Source organism: Nycticebus coucang, chromosome 11, assembly GCF_027406575.1.
Source record: "Nycticebus coucang isolate mNycCou1 chromosome 11, mNycCou1.pri, whole genome shotgun sequence".
NCBI lineage: Eukaryota > Metazoa > Chordata > Mammalia > Primates > Lorisidae > Nycticebus > Nycticebus coucang.
In genome coordinates this window covers 35,972,828-35,994,275 of record NC_069790.1, presented here as the reverse complement: position 1 = coordinate 35,994,275, position 21,448 = coordinate 35,972,828, and the positions used below count along the sequence as shown (strand labels likewise).

General features: G+C 37.1%; 1 protein-coding gene across 2 annotated transcripts in view; it reads right to left on the bottom strand.

Moving 5' to 3' along the window:
* Window positions 1–21,448, bottom strand: part of HYCC1 (hyccin PI4KA lipid kinase complex subunit 1) — an 86,449-nt gene that overhangs the window by 47,306 nt on the left and 17,695 nt on the right. For both annotated transcript variants that reach the window (XM_053609083.1, XM_053609084.1), the window contains exon 2: window positions 11,463–11,541. In XM_053609083.1, coding sequence (XP_053465058.1) covers window positions 11,463–11,513 — 51 coding nt within the window. In that variant the 5' untranslated portion in view covers window positions 11,514–11,541. The remainder of the gene's footprint in view (window positions 1–11,462; window positions 11,542–21,448) is intronic.

Sequence of the window (21,448 nt, the reverse complement as noted above, 5' to 3'; positions counted from 1 at the left end):
GGTTATTTAACTTCCATGTTTTTGTATGGGTATGCAGATTCCTGTTGTTACTCAATTCAAGTTTTATTCCATGATGGTCCGAGAAGATGCATGGAATAATTTCTATTCCTTTAAATTTACTGAGGTTAGACTTGTGACCTAAAATGTGATCAATTTTGGAGTAAGTTCCGTGGGCTGATGAGAAGTATGTGTATTCAGTTTTGTTGGGATGAAATGTTCTGTAGATGTCTGCTAAATCTAAATATTGGATGGTTAGGTTTAAATCTAAGATTTCTTTGCTCAGCTTCTTTCTGGAGGATCGATCCAACACTGCCAAGGGAGTGTTGAAATCTCCGACGATTATGGAGCTGGAGGAAATCAAGTTACTCATGTCTGTTAGAGTTTCTCTTATAAATTGAGGTGCATTCTGGTTGGGTGCATAGATATTAATAATTGAGATCTCGTCATATTGAGTATTACCCTTAACAAATATGAAGTGACCATTCTTGTCCTTCCTTACTTTTGATGGTTTAAAGCCTACTGTATCTGCAAATAAAATTGCAACACCTGCTTTTTTCTGATTACCATTTGCCTGAAATATGGATGACCATCCTTTCACCCTGAGTCTGTATTTGTCTTTTAAGTTGAGATGTGACTCTTGTATGCAACAAATATCTGGCTTGAGTTTTTGTATCCAGTCAGCTAACCTATGCCTCTTTAGAGGACAGTTTAAGCCATTCACATTGATGGAGAGTATTGATAAGTCTGGTGGAATTTTGGGTATCGAGTTTTTCAAAGGTCCAGTGGACATTTTTAATCCTTTCGCCAGTGTGGAAGTTGGAGTTTGATCCGAAGTTTCTGATTGAGTTTACTTTTGTGGTATAGGATTGGGTTGGTCATTGTGGAGGATAGGTCTGAGAACATCCTGAAGAGCTGGTTTACTTATGGCAAATTTTTTCAACATATGAATGTCATTGAAGTATTTAATTTCTCCATCATAGATGAAACTCAGTTTAGCTGGATACAAGATCCTGGGTTGAAAGTTTTTTTGCTTTAGGAGATTAAAAGTTGATGACCAGCCTCTTCTTGCTTGAAAAGTTTCAGCAGAGAGATCTGCAGTTATTCTAATATTCTTACCTTTGTACGTTATAGTTTTCTTTCGCCGGGCTGCTTTGAGAATCTTCTCTTTCATGTTAACTTTAGTGAAGCTAATTATGATATGTCTGGGAGATGGCTTATTGGGGTTGAATCGTGCTGGGGTTCTGAAGCTGTCTGCTATCTGAATTTCAGATTCTCTAGGCATGTCTGGAAAATTTTCTTTCATAATTTCATGTAGAAGGGCCTCTGTGCCCTTGGCTGCCACTTCATCAAACTTCCTTTCTTTAAATAATTTAACAAAAACGTGATTTAATACCACAAATCATTTCAAAAAACACATTGCTGTAATTTTAAAAGTACTTAGCACATTTGTTCCTAAACAGTTTCATATTTTCTATTATCTATGGTATGCTGCTAATTTTGCCTGATAACAATCTTCTCTTTTCAAACACAAAGCTGAATTCAACACACATTAACACAGTTCATAATAATACTCAAAATACTTATTAGGAATGCCTACCAAATTAACCAAGGAATAGGAAATAACCTCCTTTGAATAGCTATAACATAGACTTGAAGATAATTTAAAACATTAAATTAAAAATGGGGTAAATTTAATCTTGGGAGCAGGTAGGGGAAAACTAAATAAACTTCTTTATTTATTTATTTATTTTTTTATTGTTGGGGATTCATTGAGGGTACAATAAGCCAGGTTATACTGATCGCAATTGTTAGGTAAAGTCCCTCTTGCAATCATGTCTTGCCCCCATAAAGTGTGACACACACCAAGGCCCCACCCCCTTCCCTCTATCCCTCTTTTTGCTTCCCCCCCCATAACCTTAATTGTCATTAATTGTCCTCATATCAAAATTGAGTACATAGGATTCATGCTTCTCCATTCTTGTGATGCTTTACTAAGAATAATGTCTTCCACTTCCATCCAAGTTAATACGAAGGATGTGAAGTCTCCATTTTTTTTAATGGCTGAATAGTATTCCATGGTGTACATATACCACAGCTTGTTAATCCATTCCTGGGTTGGTCATATTCTACGCAGGTCATAATTTCACTCCCTCCTCTCAAGGGTAAAGTTTCCCTACCCTCCCTTTGCATTAGATTTATACAAAATTTTAATAAAATATTCCTACCCAGGTAATATATTGATAAATATTACTTAGATAATACTTTCTAATTTATTCATAGTCTGGTTTCCTTTAGTTGGAAAAAAAAAAAAAACAAGATCTGTGTGGTTGATATACTCATTGCTACTGGGGTGCCAGTTTCTAGGTTTTCTCAGTGAACAAAGCTAGGAAATACACATATATGTATATAAACTCACACACATATATCATATACATATTTAGAACCCACGAGTTTCATACTGATGCCTCCGATTCCAATCCAGAGCCTTAGAGTTGTCCTTTTTCATTCCATGATTGTGATTCCTTTTTTCAAACACACAGAAATCTAACTCCCATTATCTTCAATATATTTACTTATTTGTTCAATTAACTTATTTGCTTCATGTAACCAATTTATCACTCTGCCTGACTCTTCTGCATGCCACATCTGCAACCCTTCACCCTAACCACCCACTTCCTAGGGCACAACACTGCCATTACTGCTGCACTGCCCCTCACTTCTTACTACTGCACTTCAGGGGTGTCTATGTATCCAAGCCAGGAGGAAAAAGGAATACATGAACAGATAGGAAGGGAAGGGAATTAGTCACAATTTTCTATTATTTACACTAGTAGCTTAGCTGATCTTTCTCCTATGACCCATCCTTTTAACATGCCCTCTTTCCACAACTCCCATCTTAAAGAATGGCTAACTGGTTATATTTGGTTTTGCAAAATTGACTTTACCATTAAACCACAGGAATGCCCTAGAACAGTGGGTCTCAACCTTCCTGATGCCGTGGCCCTTTAATACAGTTCCTGTGGGTCGCAACCCACAGGTTGAGAACTGCTGCCCTAGAAGAAATAGTATTCAACAGTTAAATATGACAATTTTCATCAATCTGTTAAAAGAAAAATCATACAGGGCACGGTGAGTCTGGGGAGATAAGACTCCAGGCATCTCTGGCTGGTGGGATCTGCCTATAATCATCCCTTTGAGGATACAGGGAGTCAGCAAGGGACTTCTGGACCCCAAGAGGAGGACAAAAACAGTGGAAAACTGGCAAGTGGTTGCGTGTATTCGATCAACATAATCCCGCCGGCAGCCGTAAGTACAAGCAGCAGTGAGACTGCAAACCAGAAAGGCCTTACCTCTGAACAGTTTCAGTGTTTTGGACTTGGCACTCAGTTGAACTTCCTTGGGGAGAGCTTGAGCAGGAGCGGGGAGAATTTTGGGCATTGTCTAGGGCCCCAGACTGAACCGCTGGGCGGGACAGAGCTAATAGTGTTCGGCTGTGGGCTGCAGGGAGCCATTGTGAGAGAACAGCCCTGGCAAGCTCTGCCCTCAGGGTCGCAGAGCAAGGATCGGGTAGGAGCTAGTAATCTAGTGACTGAGCAGCCTAAAGGCAGGGACTGAGCTGCCTTAGAGCCTTAACCCTCAGGGGCAGAGTGAGACCGATTTTGGCACACTGGAGCCTCGGGCTGTTGACCGGGGTAGAGTAATGTAGTGTCACAGTTCATAGCAACCTCAAAATCCTGGGCTTGGTGCCGCCCGGACCTCCATAAGAGCTGTGCCGTGACCCCCAACCCACGACCGACGCCCGCTGGGCTACCGCATGCCCTGACCAGGAACTATAGCAGCCACACAACCTGGAGTCCTCCCTCCTATACCCTCTCTGCCTCCACACCGGCCCGCTTGTCTGGCCAGGGACTCTGGTAGCCATGTGCCCTCCGGAGCCCTCCCTGCCTCTGCGCAGAGCCCTTCTCCTGGCCAGAGACTGCTGGAGCCTTGGGCTCTCTGTGCCAAAGTCACTGGGCACCAGGCACTCCCAGAACCATGCGCACCACCTCCCGCCCAGTTGCTAAATCCAGGTGTGTCACACGCCGAAGCTGCTTCCACAACCAGAACTCCCTGGCTGGGGCAGCCACAGAGGAACTACACAGGGTCACTTCCTACAAAGATCCAGCAACAATAGAGTGATCCCGCTGGGGTCTAATCTTGGAGAGACACCTCCCCAACTCTCAGGATGGACAGAGGCAAGGGTGAAAAACAATCATGAGGCAAAATCAACAGAAAAACTCTGGCAATATGAATAATCAGAGTAGATCAACTCCCCCAACAATCAATGGGGCAGACACAGCACAAGATCCCATGCACAAACAAATAGCTGAGATATCAGAAATCAAATTCACAATCTGGATAGCAAATAAGATCGAATTAGAATTCCAAGCAGCAACCCAAAAAATATCTCAAGAATTCAACGAATTCAAAGACCAAATGACTAAAGATTTTGACACATTGAGACAAAGAAGATTATGATACATTGAGAAGTTGCAGCCCTCAAAGATCTGAGAAACACAGTAGAATCCCTCAGTAACAGAATGGAGCAAACAGAAGAAATGATTTCTGACATTGAAGACAAAGCTTTCGAATGCTCCCAAACACTCAAAGAGGAAGAGAAATGGAGGGCAAAAACAGATCACTCTCTCAGACAGCTCTGGGATAATTCGAAGAAAACCAATATTTGTCTTATAGGGATCCCAGAAAATGGGATCTGACAAAGTGGCTTCACAAGGCACAGAGTCTCTTCTCCATGAGATTATGCAGGAGAACTTTCCAGACATGCCAAGAGATTCTGAAATTCAGATAGCAGACAGTTTCAGAACTCCAGCATGACTCAACCCAAATAAGACATCCCCCAGACACATCATAATCAACTTCACTAAAGTTAATATGAAGGAGAAAATTTTGAAAGCAGCCAGACGAAAGAAAACCATCACCTACAAGGGCAAGAATATTAGAATAACTGCAGATCTCCCTGCTGAAACCTTTCAAGCTAAAAGAGGATGGTCATAAACTTTTAATCTCCTAAAACAAAATAACTTTCAACCCAGGATCCTGTACCCAGCTAAACTGAGTTTCATTTATGACAGAGAAATTAAATACTTCAATGACATTCACATGTTGAAGACATTTGCCATAACTAAACCAGCTCTCCAAGATATTCTCAGACCTATCCTAAATAACGACCAGCGTAATCCTCCACCACAAAAGTAAACCCACCCAGAAAATTTTGATCAAATTCCAACTTCTACAGTCACAAAAGGATTAAAAATGTCCACTGGACTCTCGAAAGGCTTATCGATATTCTCAATTAATGTGAATGATTTATATTGTCCTCTAAAGAGGCACAGGTTGGCTGACTGGATACAAAAACTCAAGCCAGATATCTGCTGCATACAAGAATCGCATCTTACATTAAAAGACAAATATAGACTCAAGGTGAAGGAATGGTCATCTATACTCCAGGCAAATGGAAAACAGAAAAAAGCAGGTGTTGCTATCCTATTTGCAGATGCAATAGGCTTTAAACCAACCGAAATAAGTAAGGGTAAGGATGGGCACTTCATATTTCTTAAAGACAATACTCAATATGATGAGATTTCAATTATTAATATTTATGCACCCAACCAGAATGCACCTCAATTTATAAGAGAAACTCTAACAGACATGAGCAACTTGATTTCCTCCAGTTCCATAGTAGTTGGAGATTTTAATACCCCTGTAGCAGTGCTGGATAGATCCTCCAAAAAGAAGCTAAGCAAAGAAATTTTAGATTTGAACTTAACGATTCAACATCTGGACTTAACAGACATCTACAGAACATTTCATCCCAACAAAACTGAATACACATTCTTCTCATCAGCCCACAGAACATACTCCAAAATCGACCACATCCTAGGCCACAAATCTAACCTTGGCATATTTTAAAAAATAGAAATTATTCCTTGCACCTTCTCAGACCATCATGGAATAAAAGTTGAACTCAATTAACGACAGAAACCTGCATACCCATACAAAAACATGGAAGCTAAACGACTTTATGCTGAAGGATAGATGGGTTATATACGAGATTAATTAGGAAATCACCAAATTTTTGGAACAAAAACAACAACATGAATTACCGGAACCTCCAGGATACTGCAAAGGCAGTCCTAAGAGGGACATTTATAGCACTGCAAGCCTTCCTCAAGAAAACAGAAAGAGAGGAAGTTAATAACTTAATGGGACATCTCAAGCAACTGGAGAAGGAAGAATACTCCAACCCCAAACCCAGCAGAAGAAAAGAAATAACCAAAATCAGAGCAGAATTAAATGAAATTGAAAACAAAAGAATTATACAACAGATCAATAAATCCAAAAGTTGGTTTTTTGAAAAGATCAATAAAATAGACAAACCTTTGGCCAACCTAACCAGGAAAAAAAGAGTAAAATCTCTAATTTCATCAGAAATGGTAACGATGAAATAACAACAGACCCCTCAGAAATTCAAAAAATCCTTAACAAATACTACAAGAAACTCTACTCTCAGAAATATAAAAATCTGAAAGAAATCAACCAATATCTCGAAGTACGCCACCTACCAAGACTTAGCCAGAATGAAGTGGAAATGTTGAACAGGCCTATATCAAGTTCTGAAATAGCATCAACTATACAAAATCTCCCTAAAAAGAAAAGCCCAGAACCAGATGGCTTTACATCATTTAAAGAACTACTACCAAACATTTAAAGAACTACTACCTATATTACTAACTTCCAAAATATAGAAAAAGAAGGAATATTACCCAACACATTCTATGAAGCAAACATCACCTTGATCCCCAAACCAGGGAAAAGACCCAACAAGGAAAGAAAATTATAGACCAATATCACTAATGAATATTGATGCTAAAATACTCAATAAGATCCTAACAAACAGAATCCAACAACACATCAAAAAAATTATACACCATGACCAAGTGGGATTTATCCCAGGGTCTCAAGGCTGGTTCAATATATGTAAATCTATAAATGTAATTCAGCACATAAACAAACTAAAAAATAAGGACCATATGATTCTTTCAGTTGATGCAGAAAAAGCTTTTGATAATATCCAGCATCCTTCATGATCAGAACACTTAAGAAAATTGGTATAAAAGGGACATTTCTTAAACTAATAGAGGCCATCTACAGAAAACCCACAGCCAACATCATATTGGATGGAGTTAAATTTCCACTTAGATCAGGAACCAGGCAAGGCTGCCCATTGTCTCCATTGCTCTTTAACATTGTAATGGAAGTTTTAGCCATTGCAATTAGGGAAGAAAAGGTGATTAAGGGTATCCACATAGGGTCAGAAGAAATCAAACTTTCACTCTTTGCAGATGATATGATCGTATATCTGGAAAACACTAGGGATTCTACTACAAAACTTTTAGAAGTGATCAAGGAATACAGCAATGTCTCAGGCTACAAAATCAACACCCATAAATCTGTAGCCTTTATGTATACCAAAAATAATCAAGCCGAAAAAACAGTCAAGGACTCTATTTCTTTCACAGTAGTGCCAAAGAAGATGAAATATTTGGGAGTATACCTAACAAAGGATGTGAAAGATCTCTACAAAGAGAACTATGAAACTTTAAGAAAAGAAATAGCTGAAGATGTTAACAAATGGAAAAACATACCATGCTCATGGCTGGGAAGAATCAACATTGTTAAAATGTCTATACTACCTAAAGCTCCATTGTTACATTTTAAAGATCTTGAAAAAATAATACTTCGTTTTATATGGAATCAGAAAAAACCTCAAATAGCCAAAACATTACTCAGCAATAAAAACACAGCAGGAGGAATCATGCTACCAGACCTGAGAATGTACTATAAATCGATAGTGATCAAAACAGCATGGTATTGGCACAAAAACAGAGAAGTAGATGTCTGGAACAGAATAGAGAACCAAGAGATGAATCCAGCTATTTACTGTTATTTGATCTTTGACAAGCCAATTAAAAACATTCAGTGGGGAAAAGATTCCTGGTTTAACAAATGGTGCTGGGTGAACTGGATGGCAACCTGTAGAAGATTGAAACTGGACCCACACCTTTCACTATTAACTAAGATAGACTCTCACTGGATAAAAGATGTAAACTTAAGACATGAAGCTATAAAAATACTTGAAGAAAGTGCAGGGAAAACTCTTGAAGGAATCCGCCTGGGTGAATATTTTTATGAGGAAGACTCCTCAGGCAATTGAAGCAGTATCAAAAATATACTACTGGGACCTGATCAAACTAAAAAGCTTCTGCACAGCTAAGAACATTGTAAGTAAAACAAGCAGACAGACTTCAGAATGGGAGAATATATTTGCAGGTTATACCTCCGATAAAGGTCTAATAACCAGAATCCACAGAGAACTCAAACATATTAGCAAGAAAAGAACACGTGACCCCATCTCAGGGTGGGCAAGGGACTTGAAGAGAAACTTCTCTAAAGAAGACAGACATACAATCTACAAACACATGAAAAAAAGCTCATCATGCTTAATCATCAGAGAAATGAAAATCAAAACTACTTTGAGATATCACCTAACCCCAGTAAGAGTAGCCCACATAACAAAATCCCAAAACCAGAGATGTTGGCATGGATGTGGAGAAAGGGCACCTTTCTACACTGCTGGTGGGAATGCACACTAATACATTCCTTCTGGAAGGATGTTTGGAGAATACTTAGAGACCTAAAAATAGACCTGCCATTTGATCCTATAATTCCTTTACTACCCTGTTTCCCCGAAAATAAGACAGTGTGCTCCCAAAGATGCGCTAGGTCTTATTTTCAGGGGACGTCTTATCTTTCCTGTAAGTAGGTCTCATTTTCGAAGGATGTCTTATTTTTGGGGAAACAGGGTAGGTTTATACCCAGAAGACCAAAAATCACAATATAACAAAGACATCTGTACCAGAATGTTTATTGCAGCCCAATTCATAATTGCTAAGTCATGGAAGAAGCCCAAGTGCCCATCGACCCACGAATGGACTAGCAAATTATGGTACATGTATACCATGGAATATTATTCAGCCTTAAATAAAGATGGAGACTTTACCTCTTTCATGTTTACATGGATGGAGCTGGAACATATTCTTCTTAGCAAAGTATCTCAGGAATGGAAGAAAAAGTATCCAATGTACTCAGCCCTACTATGAAGCTAAATTATAGCTTTCACATGAAGGTTATACCCAACTATAGCACAAGACTATGAGGAAAGGGCCAAGGAAGGGAAAGGAAGGGGGGGAGGTTAGAGGGGAGGGAAGGTAATTGGTGGGGCCACACCTTCGGTGCATCTTAAAATGGGTACAGGCGAAACTTACTAAATACAGAATACAAATGTCTACATACAATAACTAAGAAAATGCCATGAAGGCTAAGTTGAACAGTTTGATGAGAATATTTCAGATTGTATATGAAACCAGCACATTGTACCCCTTGATTGCACTAATGTACACAGCTATGATTTAACAATAAAAAAAGAAGTTAAAAAAAGAGAAAAAGAAAAATCATACAATAACCACTTTTTTGTGTGTGTGTGGTTTTTGGCCGGGGCTAGGTTTGAACCTGCCACCTGTGGCATATGGGACCGGCGCCCTACTCCTTGAGCCACAGGCGCCGCCCACAATAACCACTTTTGAAGAAAAAAATACATAGCTTAAAAACACCTTGAACACTTATTCACAAAGATAATATAAGCTGAAAAAAAGCACATACAAGATTTAATCAAATAATCATACACAAACTGTAGAAAGCACTATATACAGCGCATGTTTGTAACATTATGCATCACTTTATGGTGACTTAATTCATAAAAGGATGTTCAAATAATGACTATAAAAGCTGAGAAAGTAAAAATGTGCCCAGCCATTCATCAGGATTAGATAACAAAGGCACATAAAGCCAGCTGCAATATTACCAGGAAATGGTGCTTCTCCAATACACATTACAACCAAAAAGTACCGTAACGACCTCTTTTTTGGTGTGACTACTGTGTTCTTATTCACTGAGAAGGCTTGTTGTCTAAAATCATAGATTATAATAAAAAAATTATTAAATAAATATACATCAGTAAGAATGAAACATCCCACTCTTACCTGAAGGATCTAAATCACTTTGACACAGAGAAGCAGCCTCGATTTCCAACCCAGGAACAGAGTTGTGAATAAGAGGTTTCTTTTCTTTTCTTTCTTTCTTTTTTTTTTTTTTTTGAGACATACTATGTCACCATAGCGCCATATGGTAGAGCGCCATAGCGTCACAGCAACCTCAAACTCTTGGGCTTAAGCGATTCTCTTGCCTCAGTTTCCCAAGTAGCTGGGATTACAGGCACCCACCATATAGCCCAACTATTTTTTGGTTGTAGTTGTTGTTTGGCAGGCCTGGGCTAGGTTCAAACCCGCCAACTACGGTATATGTGGCTGGTGCCCTAGGCTAGGCGCCAAGCCAATAAGAGGTTTCTGAACACAACATTCCATGTTAACTTTGTAGTTTCCAACACAACAGGATTCTAGGTCTACTTTGAAGTCCAGACCAGATATTGACCCCGTTATAAACAGGCCAGTTTTGTTTTGAGCCCTTCAAAATAATGTTTCATTTAAATTTCACCTAAACTCTACCCTTCCTCCAAATCACAATAACTTTATCTTTTTATTTGTTCAGTGAGATGGTCCCATGGTATCTGTTGTGCAAGCTTCCTCACTGCAAGTAGCCAATAAGCCTGACTTTGTCAGACTATAACTTTGTCCCTGGAGGTCTTGGGCTGAATGGGCTGAACAAAAATCAAAGCAAAAACTATAGCCTAAACTCTTTACTCTGGTGGTTCATGAGCATGAAGCTCACATAATCATGTGTCACATAAGGACCAAAAAAATTAATTTGTTGGTTTAAGGAACGCAATTTTAGCTATCATAGAGAAGAGTTCATGAGACAAGAAAACTTAAGTTTTATTTGCTTCATCAACTAATCAATTATACAGCCACTGGGTTATTTAGAAAGATCCTCTAGCATAAAGTTGGGCAAGTATCCTTCCATTCTCTCACTGTTGATCATGCCAGTTTCATTGTCCCCCAAATTGAAATAAACATCCTGACAGTAAGTCACTGATGGTTGTTAGGGAGTCGCATCAACATTCAGAGATTTTAACCATTCTTTGTAGCATTGCCATGAAAGGGAAATAGTAAATAAACAAATGAATAAAGTCTTCAGACAACTTGGAAGAAAAAAAAATTAATTTCCTAGAAAAATTACTATGTGTTAATAACTTCCTACTGAGATTTGTCAGAACATGCGTCTTCCACTGTATAGTTAGCTTTTCAGTCATATAAAAAAGATAATAAAAAAGTCATTGAAATTTAAACTCCAGATAAAACTTCTTTAGAAAGAACAGTAAATATTACCTTAAACTCTGACAACCATTCCTCAACAACCCCTTTCTCTGAAGTGAACATCTTTCCACATCGGTGCTAAACCTTCAACCTGAAAATTAACATAGAAAAATGTTTAAAAATTTTAATACAATTTAATTTAATTTATCTATGGATAGATCTAATCCTACAAAGTTACTTTGCATTTGTAAAATTAAAGTTGTTTCAAATATAAATTACTAGATTGACTTCAAAACCAACTTGCACAAACAAGCTTTAAAATGCAAGAATCCTGATAAATGTATAAATATCATAGCATGAAATTGGCTCTACAATTTTCATTCAGTTTTCAGGAATGCCAGCTGCAAAACATACAGGTTATTTTTCCCTAGTTTCAATGAAATAATTTCAAAAAGATAATTTATCTTAAGAAAATTACAGAAAAGATTTCAAAACTATAAACATTCAAAACATTTCAAAAATATAAAAGGACAAGCATCCCAAATTAACTTTATAGAAAGCATTGAATGTAATTTAAATTTCATTTCAGTTATATTTACTTACATTTTAGTTCTTTACAATAGTAATTATCAAGGCAAGTTATTTGGTTTTATGAGAGCTTAGTATTCATTTTTTAAAAAGTAAAAGTGACAATATTCAAGCTAAAGACCACATTTAGCAAAAGTTATTTAGAAGACTAGGATTTACTTAAGTATAAATAAGAAAAATAAGCTAACAGATATGCAAAACAATTTTATCTCAAACAAAATTTTTGTCAAAGTACATTGTATTTTTCTTCACTGGTCCATATAATAGGATTAGGGTTAGAAACTGTTTCCTGAGGAAAAACTTTAGTTCTACCTAAATTTTCTAACCTAATTCAGGCATAATCCTGCTTTAGGCTTCTTAATTTTCTTCCACATAATCATGTAGTAGAAACTATCTTATTTTTTAGAATAAAAAATTGCCCATTTTATCCTCAGATCAAATCAGATTATCAGAACAACCACATATTTGCATTTGTTACTGATTTTACAGAACCATCTGTTTTGGATAAACTGGCTTTAGAATTATGTCCGAAACGTTATGGAAAGCATGGATAGATCACATGCATCCATCCCCCTTAAAATCTAACAGAGGAGAAAATTCATATGTTCAGTTTTCAGTACCAGGAAAAACTTTCCTTTAGAGTAATTTGTTTTTATATGCGTACACTGAGGTTCAAAATTGATTCTCTTTGCTTTGATTCTAATAAAAGTGGAAGCCAAATTTTCTGCCCTAACTCCATCCACAAAAAATGCAAGCCTAGATAAATCTTATTTGTTGCTTTATGTTCTTACTTTATTTCTTTCTGCCTGTATCTACTTAGTTTTATCCCGTTATGCATATTTGTGGAACAAAGTAAACATAAATGCACACAGTTTTCATTTATATACATTCCAGTGTTTATCTAATAAATTAAGACAGAAAGTTGTCACAAATAGAGCCAAATTACATCAAGTTATATAAAATTGGAGAAGTCAATGTTTACAAAAATTCAAAATAATTCCCTAGTTAAAATTAAGATTAATTTTTTAAAAAGTAAAAGGAACCAAGAGCAATATACAAAGGACCAAGAATAGTCAAGGGTAATCTTGAAGAACAACAGAGTTGCAGGACTTGGACTTTTAGATGTCAAGGCTTACTATAAAATTTACCAAAAACTACAGTGATTAAGCCAGTGTAGTACTGTAATAAGGGTAGAAAAACAAGCCAATGGAACAGAATAGAGTGGTCACAGTCCTACACAGTCCTACACGTACATGGTTACCTAATTTATGACAAAAGTGATACTGCAATTCAGTGCAGACAGGATAGTCTTTATAATAAATGGAACTAGGTCAACAGTATAGCTACATGAGGAAGGGAAAAAAAAAAGCCATGACCTCCTAGCTTATACAGTATGCAAAAAAACAGTTCCAGCTGGATCATAGATTTAATTGCAAACAGTAACACATGAAGTTTTTAGAAGAAAATATAAGAAAGTACTTTCATAACCTGGGGTAGGTAAGACTTTCTAAAACAAGAAGTACAAAAGCACCAAATCATACAGGGTGAAAAGAAAAATTGGACTTCATTAAAAATAAGAGAACTTTCATTCACCAAAAAATACCACTTGGAGAATGAAATGGCAAATCCATAGAGTAAAAGAAGGTATCTGCAAGTCACATATGTTACAAAAGTCATGTCCAGAACATATAAAGAACTCTTATAAATTACTGAGAAAAAGGTTTTTCCCTGTAGGAAAAACCAGACCATCACTTATCCAAATGAAAACACATGAAAAGAGCTCAACTTTGTTAGTCATCTGGTAATGACAGTTAAAACTCACAATGAAATACACCACACACACATGTACATATGGCTAAAATGAAAGACAGATCTTACCTAGTGTTGAAAGAGAACAACCAATATTCAGACACTGCTAGTGTGGATGCAAATTGGTACAATATCTTGAAAAACTCTCTGGCAACATCCTCTGCCCTTGAATATATACATATTCTATGCATCCAGCAATTCCTCCCATAAAAACATACTCAACAGAATGTGGACAGGTATTTTCTGAAAGATATGCTCAGGAATGTTCAGAGAAGCAGTTGTTTTAAATAGCCAAAAACTAGAAACAAACCAAACGCTGAGCAGTAATAGAATGAATGGTGGTATACTGTACCATACCTGGGATTCTACACAACAAAATATAACTTTGAATAAACAATCTATATCCATGTCACAATGTCGGGTAACAGAAAGCAGACAAGAGTACTTACTATATATTATATTTATATAATCCTCAAGAACAGGAAAAACTAATCAATTGTGTTAGAAGTTGGGATACTGGTTGCCTTTGAGGGGGTTATCTTTTGGGTTCTGGTGATATTCTGCTTCTTCCTTTTTTATTTTTTTTAAACTTTATTCAAATTAATATGAGGGTACAATATTTAGGTTACATTGTTCTCACTACCGGGGTAAAGTTCCATGTGTAGAAGAGCCCCTCACCCAGGGGTCGTGTTATACACCCTCACAGATATTCTGCTTTTGATCTAGGTTCTGGTTACACAGGTGTGTACATTTGGTAAAAGTTTACCAGGCTAACTACTCGTGATTTGTGCACTTTTCCATGTCTATGCTATACTTTTACAACACCAGTCAGCCCCAGGCTCTTACTTCCACTTGGTATAGATCAAATGGGAGCCCTGATTGTACAGCTGAGCTCACATGAACTCACCTGCCTAGAGTAAAGTCCTCCCTCCCCATACTTCTTTGTCTCCTTCTGCAGGACTCAAGAGTCTGAGAAATGCCTCCCTACCTACCCTGAAACTTTCACAGCCTCACCACCACTGTCTGCTGTAGGTCCGCCAGGACAAAAGTCATTATTTCCTTCATCCTGGTTTAGGTCAGACACCACAAGAAGCTCTATAGACTCCAGGGTTACACTCATCTCCCACATGCTCATCTTCATAACTCTGCACATCCTGTTTTGGTCCCTTTTCCATCGCATTCTAATTCTGGAAGGAAGAAATACTTTCACTGTGCCCTCTGGAATTGACGCTCTACTACTAGCAAAATCCTCTATATCTTCAACAGTTCTTCAAATGTCACTTTCTTCTTTTCAGAAGACATTTTCTTTGCATGCAACCTTCTCAAAGACTGATTGCTTTTCTCACATAACTCTGCAAGAAACCACTGGACCTAATGGTAAAGTAGATTTCTTCCTTCCTCTTTGTTACCACTCCAAATCATTCTCCCTCTCTCCCCTAGAGTCACCCACCCTATGCTGCTTAGAACTCTGTCATTGTCACTTATTAATCAATCCACATGTTTGCCCTGCTCCATCCCTTCAATTCTAAATTATCTGAGTTCCTGGTTTACTGTCACTTTTTCAAACTACTCCTGCTTAAATTCTTGGCAATTTTTTTCTTACATTCTAAATTCTTAATTCCTAGAACTCTTGTCCACCAATAGTCTTCCCCTCTGCCTCTGCTACTTAATCCTGTGATCATTGCCTAGACAAACTGTTTTCAAACATTTTGGTCAGGGCCACATTACAGTGTTAAATAATGAGCCAATCTGAAACACCCAATGGCCAAAGCTATAACAATCTGACTAACAAAACAACATAGGTTTGATTTTTTTTTCTTTTTGAGACAGTCTCACTTTGTTACCCCTGCTAGACTGCAGTGGCATCATCATTACTCACTGCAACCTCAAACCACTGGGTGCACACAATCCTCCTGCCTCAGTCTCCAGAGTAGCTGGGAATAAAGGCACATGCCACCAAGCCCAGCTAATTTTTTCTATATTTCAGTAGAGACAGGGTCTCACTCTTGCTCAGGATGGTCTTGAACTTCTAAGCTCAAGCAATCCTTCCACCGTCACTTCCCAGAGTGTTGGAATTACAGATGTGAACCAATGTACCTGACCCTTAATGTAGTATTGAATTATAACCCAAAAAATAAAATAAATATACCTAAGACCATACTAATATAAATAAATGATTAAATAAATAAATAATAGAATAAGAGACATACCTTTCTTATAGAAGAATTTCCAATAATAGATATAGGTATTCTCCCCTCCAGGAGGTAGAGCTTAGACCTTGCCTCCTGACTGAGGGAGGGCTGGACATAGAAATTCACTTCCAAAACAGAGAATAAAAAAGGGGAAAATAGTAACCATGTAGTGGAGAAACCTGGCAAACACTGCCCTGAACAAGGTAAATATCAGCCAGATGTCATGTGAATATCACACACCACCTGATGTGATGTGACGAAAAGGTCACTTTGCCTAAGTGGTATTCTTTCCAAAACTCATAAACCCAGTATATTCATGAGAAAAACAATAGACGAAACTGAATTTGAAAGGTATTCTACAAAGTACCTGACTGGTACTCCTCAAAATTGACTAAATTGTGAAAATCAAGAAAGACTGAGAAACTATTACAGACCATAGGAGATTAAGGTAAAACGACAACTGAATGTAATTTGGTATCCTGGATTGAATCATGGAACAGAAAAGTTCCTAACATAGTCTGAAATTTAGTCAATGATAATATAATAATAATGACAAATGTACAATGGTAACGTAAGATGACAACATTAAGAAAAATAAACTGGACTATCCAGGTATTCTTTGTACTATCTTCGAAACTTTTCTGTAAATCTAAAATTGTTTGAGATAAAGTTTTTTTTTTTAATTCTTTAAACATAATTATTTTAAAAAATTAAGGCCCCCCCAAAGAAGCTTTTATTTATATAGGTTAATATCTACCAATATTAATTGTATCATAAGATTCTAAGAACTGAAAAATTCAAATGGCATTCACATAGTTTTAAATTAGCAAATCAAGCCAGTTCCTGGAGGATATTGTGCTAATAAGGCAGGCATGGAAAGGCAAATACTACAATGATCCCATTTATATGTGGAATCTAAAAACATCAAATTTATAGAAGCGGAGAGCAGAACAAGGGTTGCCAGGGGCTGGGGAGATGTTGGTCAAAGGTTACAAAGTTTCACTTAGAAAGGATCAAGAGGTCGCCATGCCTGTAGCACAGTGGTTACGGCAGGGTGACAGGTTTGAACTTGGCCCAGGCCAGCTAAACAACTTCAACAAAACTTGCCCAGCTTTGTGGCAGGTGCCTGTAGTACCAGTTACTTGGGAGGCTGAGGCAAGAGAATCGCTTGAGCCCAAGAGTTTGAGGTTGCTATGAGCTGTAACGCCATGGCACTCTACCGAGGGTGATATAGAGAGACTCTGTCTCAAAAAAAAAAAAAAAAAAAGAAAAGAAAGGACCTAGAGATCTAACATACAGCAAGGTAACTACAGTTAATAACAATGAGTAGATTTGAGAAAATGAACCTTAAATGTTCTCAACACCAAAAAAAAGGTAAGTATGTGAGGTGATACAGTAAGGTTATTAAGTATGAAAAGTCCTATTTCCTTAAGTACTAAGCTTGCCTTTCTTTCCTACCACAACATAAAGGCCAACCATTTCCACACTGTATTGTTAAGTGTCATAAAAAATGGATTCTTTTTTGACAATCTCAAGCATTAGGCACAATGGTTGGAATAAAGATTAAGTATCAAAACACAGTCCAAAACTGAATATTCATATTCATCAAAAAAAGCTAATGGTGTCTGTCTGTTGGTCCCTCTTCAGGAAACATCATCAATTGATTACGGTGAATGTCTACTACAACCAACTGGACAAAATGATGAGGATGCTTGAGATTAAGCAGTCAAGATTGTTCAACAGAGACAGAACAATCCTCTTGCAAGACAATGCTCCACCATGTCACACAAACAACGCTACTCAAACTACAGAAGCTGAACTTGGAAATTCTCTGTCATTCACTGTATTCACCAGATCTTGCACCAACTGACTACCACTTCTTCCAGGCTTTGAACCACTTCTTGCAAGGAAAAATGTTCAATTCTCGATAAGCTGTGGAAACGTCTTTTATAATTTCATTGCCACAATCTCTCCAGGCTTCTTTGCCACTGGCATAAAAAAGCTACCATTAAGGTGGCAAAACTATGTTGATACTTTAGGCGCATACTTTGATTAACTTCACTGCTTCTTGTTTGACATATAATCAACTAAACTTTTGATTTGATATTGAACATTTATATTTAGTGATCTAAATATATATTAGCATGATTTAATCATTTCACAATGTATACATATACCAAAACATCATGTTATACACTATAAACATACTTTTTATTTGTTAGCTACACTTAATAGAGCTTAAAAAACAAATCTACATATATTAAAACTTATAATATTTTTTCAGACAATAAGTTTCTTTAACTTCATAAATGGAAGAGGACAAAAGCGAAAAATCAGTGAGATCCTAACACATAATAATACGTTAACAGTAATGTCATGAGAAGGTGTATAAACATTTAAAATGGGCCCTGAAATATTAATGCATTACATAGGAAAGAGGACAATGGAATTCTATAAAGTACGAATAAGGTTTTAAAGAAATAGAATATTAAAAGCCAACAGTGTATTTGCTAGTTATCAGTTTCTCTTTGTCCTTACCACATATAGCAACATTGTGGAAAAAAAAAAAAAAATTCTTTCCATTAGGCTTGGACTGTAAGATAGTAACAGTTATGACTAAAGGTATCGCCAAAGACTAGGTAGGGCAAAAAAAGCAAAGTGACCGCAAAACAGAATGATTTAAAAACTGTTTCTCTCTACCAACAAGCAGCAAATAGTTCTCTACAGTTGCTAAGCCATCCTGATATTTCATGTTTAATATGTGACCTATTAACATCTATGGCAAAGTCTTATGTATTATGTAATTATGTAATTCTGCAGGCTTTATAAACCTAATTAGATGTCTCAAGTAAAATTCAAAATATACTCTCACATTTAAAAAAAAAAAACTATTATTCTCAAACACAAAAGGAAAAAAATTAAAATAGCTGTCCCCTGCTGTGTAACTAACTTTGTATTTTTCTCAAACATGTTCTGGAGCAGAATATTTAAAATTATATCAGAAAGCTTTCTAGAGATCTGTGCAGTACTTCATGATCAGAATTAGTTTATATAAAATTAACTTTTTATTTTTCCAATATATAAGAAAACCTTTCTAAATCTAGTGTCTTATTCTTCAATCCCCACATTATATTCTTATCTTAATCCTAGCAATGATTACTAAATTTTTTTACTACTTAAAATATTTTAATTTTGAAAAAAGTTTAAATCATATTAAAATTTAAATAATTTCATTGTACAGTACTTGCTAATACATTTCAACAAACTGAAAAGTAAAGCAGACCACTTTTGTTTACCTTCTAAGCTTAATAACGTACAGACTCCTTTGCCCCACAGTAGTAGAATATAAAACCAGCAATGATGGAAGTATTTAATACATTGTAAGATATTTGACCAAAAAGATTTTAAAGAGTAAACTAAATTTCAACTGGTTAATACCCTACAAAAATCAGTATGTTTAAAGTAGATAGGAACTTGAAACAAAACTAATTCAATTTGATCAAGTCTACAATAAACAAAAGTTTTCATTTTATTCATTTGTGAATAGAACAGCAGCCATTATTTCATCCAATATGCCAGTATCAACTTCCAAAGAAGTAATCTGCTTAGTGTGTATAAAAGAAGAGTTATCTTCTGAAAGGATGTGAGCTTTCCACAATTTAGTTCTTTTTCATTTGTATCATCATTCCAAATAAATAAACTGTTCCAGCTACTGTCCAGAGAGTCTAGTTCTCCACATACTTTGTGCTTTCCATGCTGTCATCGCATAGCCGTTTATAAGCATGATCTTTGGAACACGAGTCTATAGCTTCAGAAATGCATTTAAAGTCTTCAGGATATATATTAGTTACTTTCACTTTTTCATTTCTACATATTTTTTCAATATATGCCTTGCATCAACCGGAGTCAAAGATTGTAAGTGGTCTATTAGTCTGGCACTGTGCTTCCCAAAACAGTGCTTTAACATCTGAAAAAATACATCATAGTTAATAGGCGTTAAGTTTTCTGTAAATAAATTCTTATGAGGAGTCATTTGAATAAAATACAGGTTTTGTTGTGCTAGATCTAATGATTCCTTATGCTTTGGCTTTTGCAGTCGCCATTTCGGTTATGTATATTGAATGATGACCAAGGCTCTGTGTGCAGAAGCTTAATCTCACAAGCTATTTGCCAGAGCACCTCCATGCTTGATACAAGTTTGAATTGCTGGGAGTAGCCACTAGTCTCTGGTATTTTATCACCAATAAACATATTTAGTTCTATTCGTCCATATTTATATATAGAAGTACAGGAATATAGGTCATATAAAAGTTTCCAAAGTACCTTTCTTTCACTTCTAATTGGGAAAATTCCAATTACTTTTAAAGGTACACCTGCTGACCAAGGACATGCTTTTATTCCCAAATTCTGAAAAGGTGTATGTGAAAGCAGAATGGGTGGTTTGACTTGTGTACTATTTCTAGGATCCATTTTAAAGAAGTCATAGTGGATGACTTCTAGCTGTCCATCCAGATTTTTTCTTAAGGTCTCCAAATGTGGAATAAATGTTCTGTTGCTTTCAAGGGCAACCACTGTGGCACCAGTTTCAAGCAATACCCGAGTCAGGATTCCAGGACCTGGATTGCACTCCAATAATAGTTAGTGAGTTCTTTGTTTCCCCTGCAGGATATGGGCCACGGTCTCGGCCAATTTCCGACTGGTTACATAGCGCTTGGGCTCTCCTCGGAACTTAGACAGCACAGAGGGCAATTCGTTGAAATCCGGATAAGGCAACTCCTGTGGACAGGACTCAGACAAGCCCCGACGGTTCCCCAACAGCAAGTCTTTTCGCATTGCCAGTCCGGACCCCAAAATGCAAAAGCTACCAGCACCCCCCAAGGCTGACAGCATCAGCAGAGGAGGAAGCCCCACCACTGGAACCCACATGTCCTCGCCTCTATGGTCCGCCCCAAGGATCACCCAGGTTCATTACTTCGGTGAACTCCAAGTAGGGTGTCCCACATGCAGCATCTTCCTGAGGTTGCAGCAGCCCATGATTACTAATTTTTATCTTTTAAGTGTTGTCATCAAAGACATATAACATTATAAGTTTTATTACAGGGTCTTACTTTGTTGCCTAAGGCTAGAGTGCAGTGGCATTATCATAACTCACTGCAACCTCAAACTCCTGGGCTCAGACCATCCTCCTGCTTCAGCTTCCCCAATAGCTCAGACTACAGGCATGTACCCACCATACCCAACTAATTTTTCTATTTTTTATAGATTCATGGGTGTCACTATGTTGCTTGGGCTGATCTTAAACTCTTTGCCTCTAAAGACCCTCCCACCACAGCCTCCCAAAGTGCTGGGTTACAAGTGTGAGCCACCACATCTGGCCCCTGAAATTGTTTTTAAGAAAGAATAAAAAAGAATGAACATATATATAACTTATACTGTAAAACCAAAAATTTCTATTTCTACTATTATTTT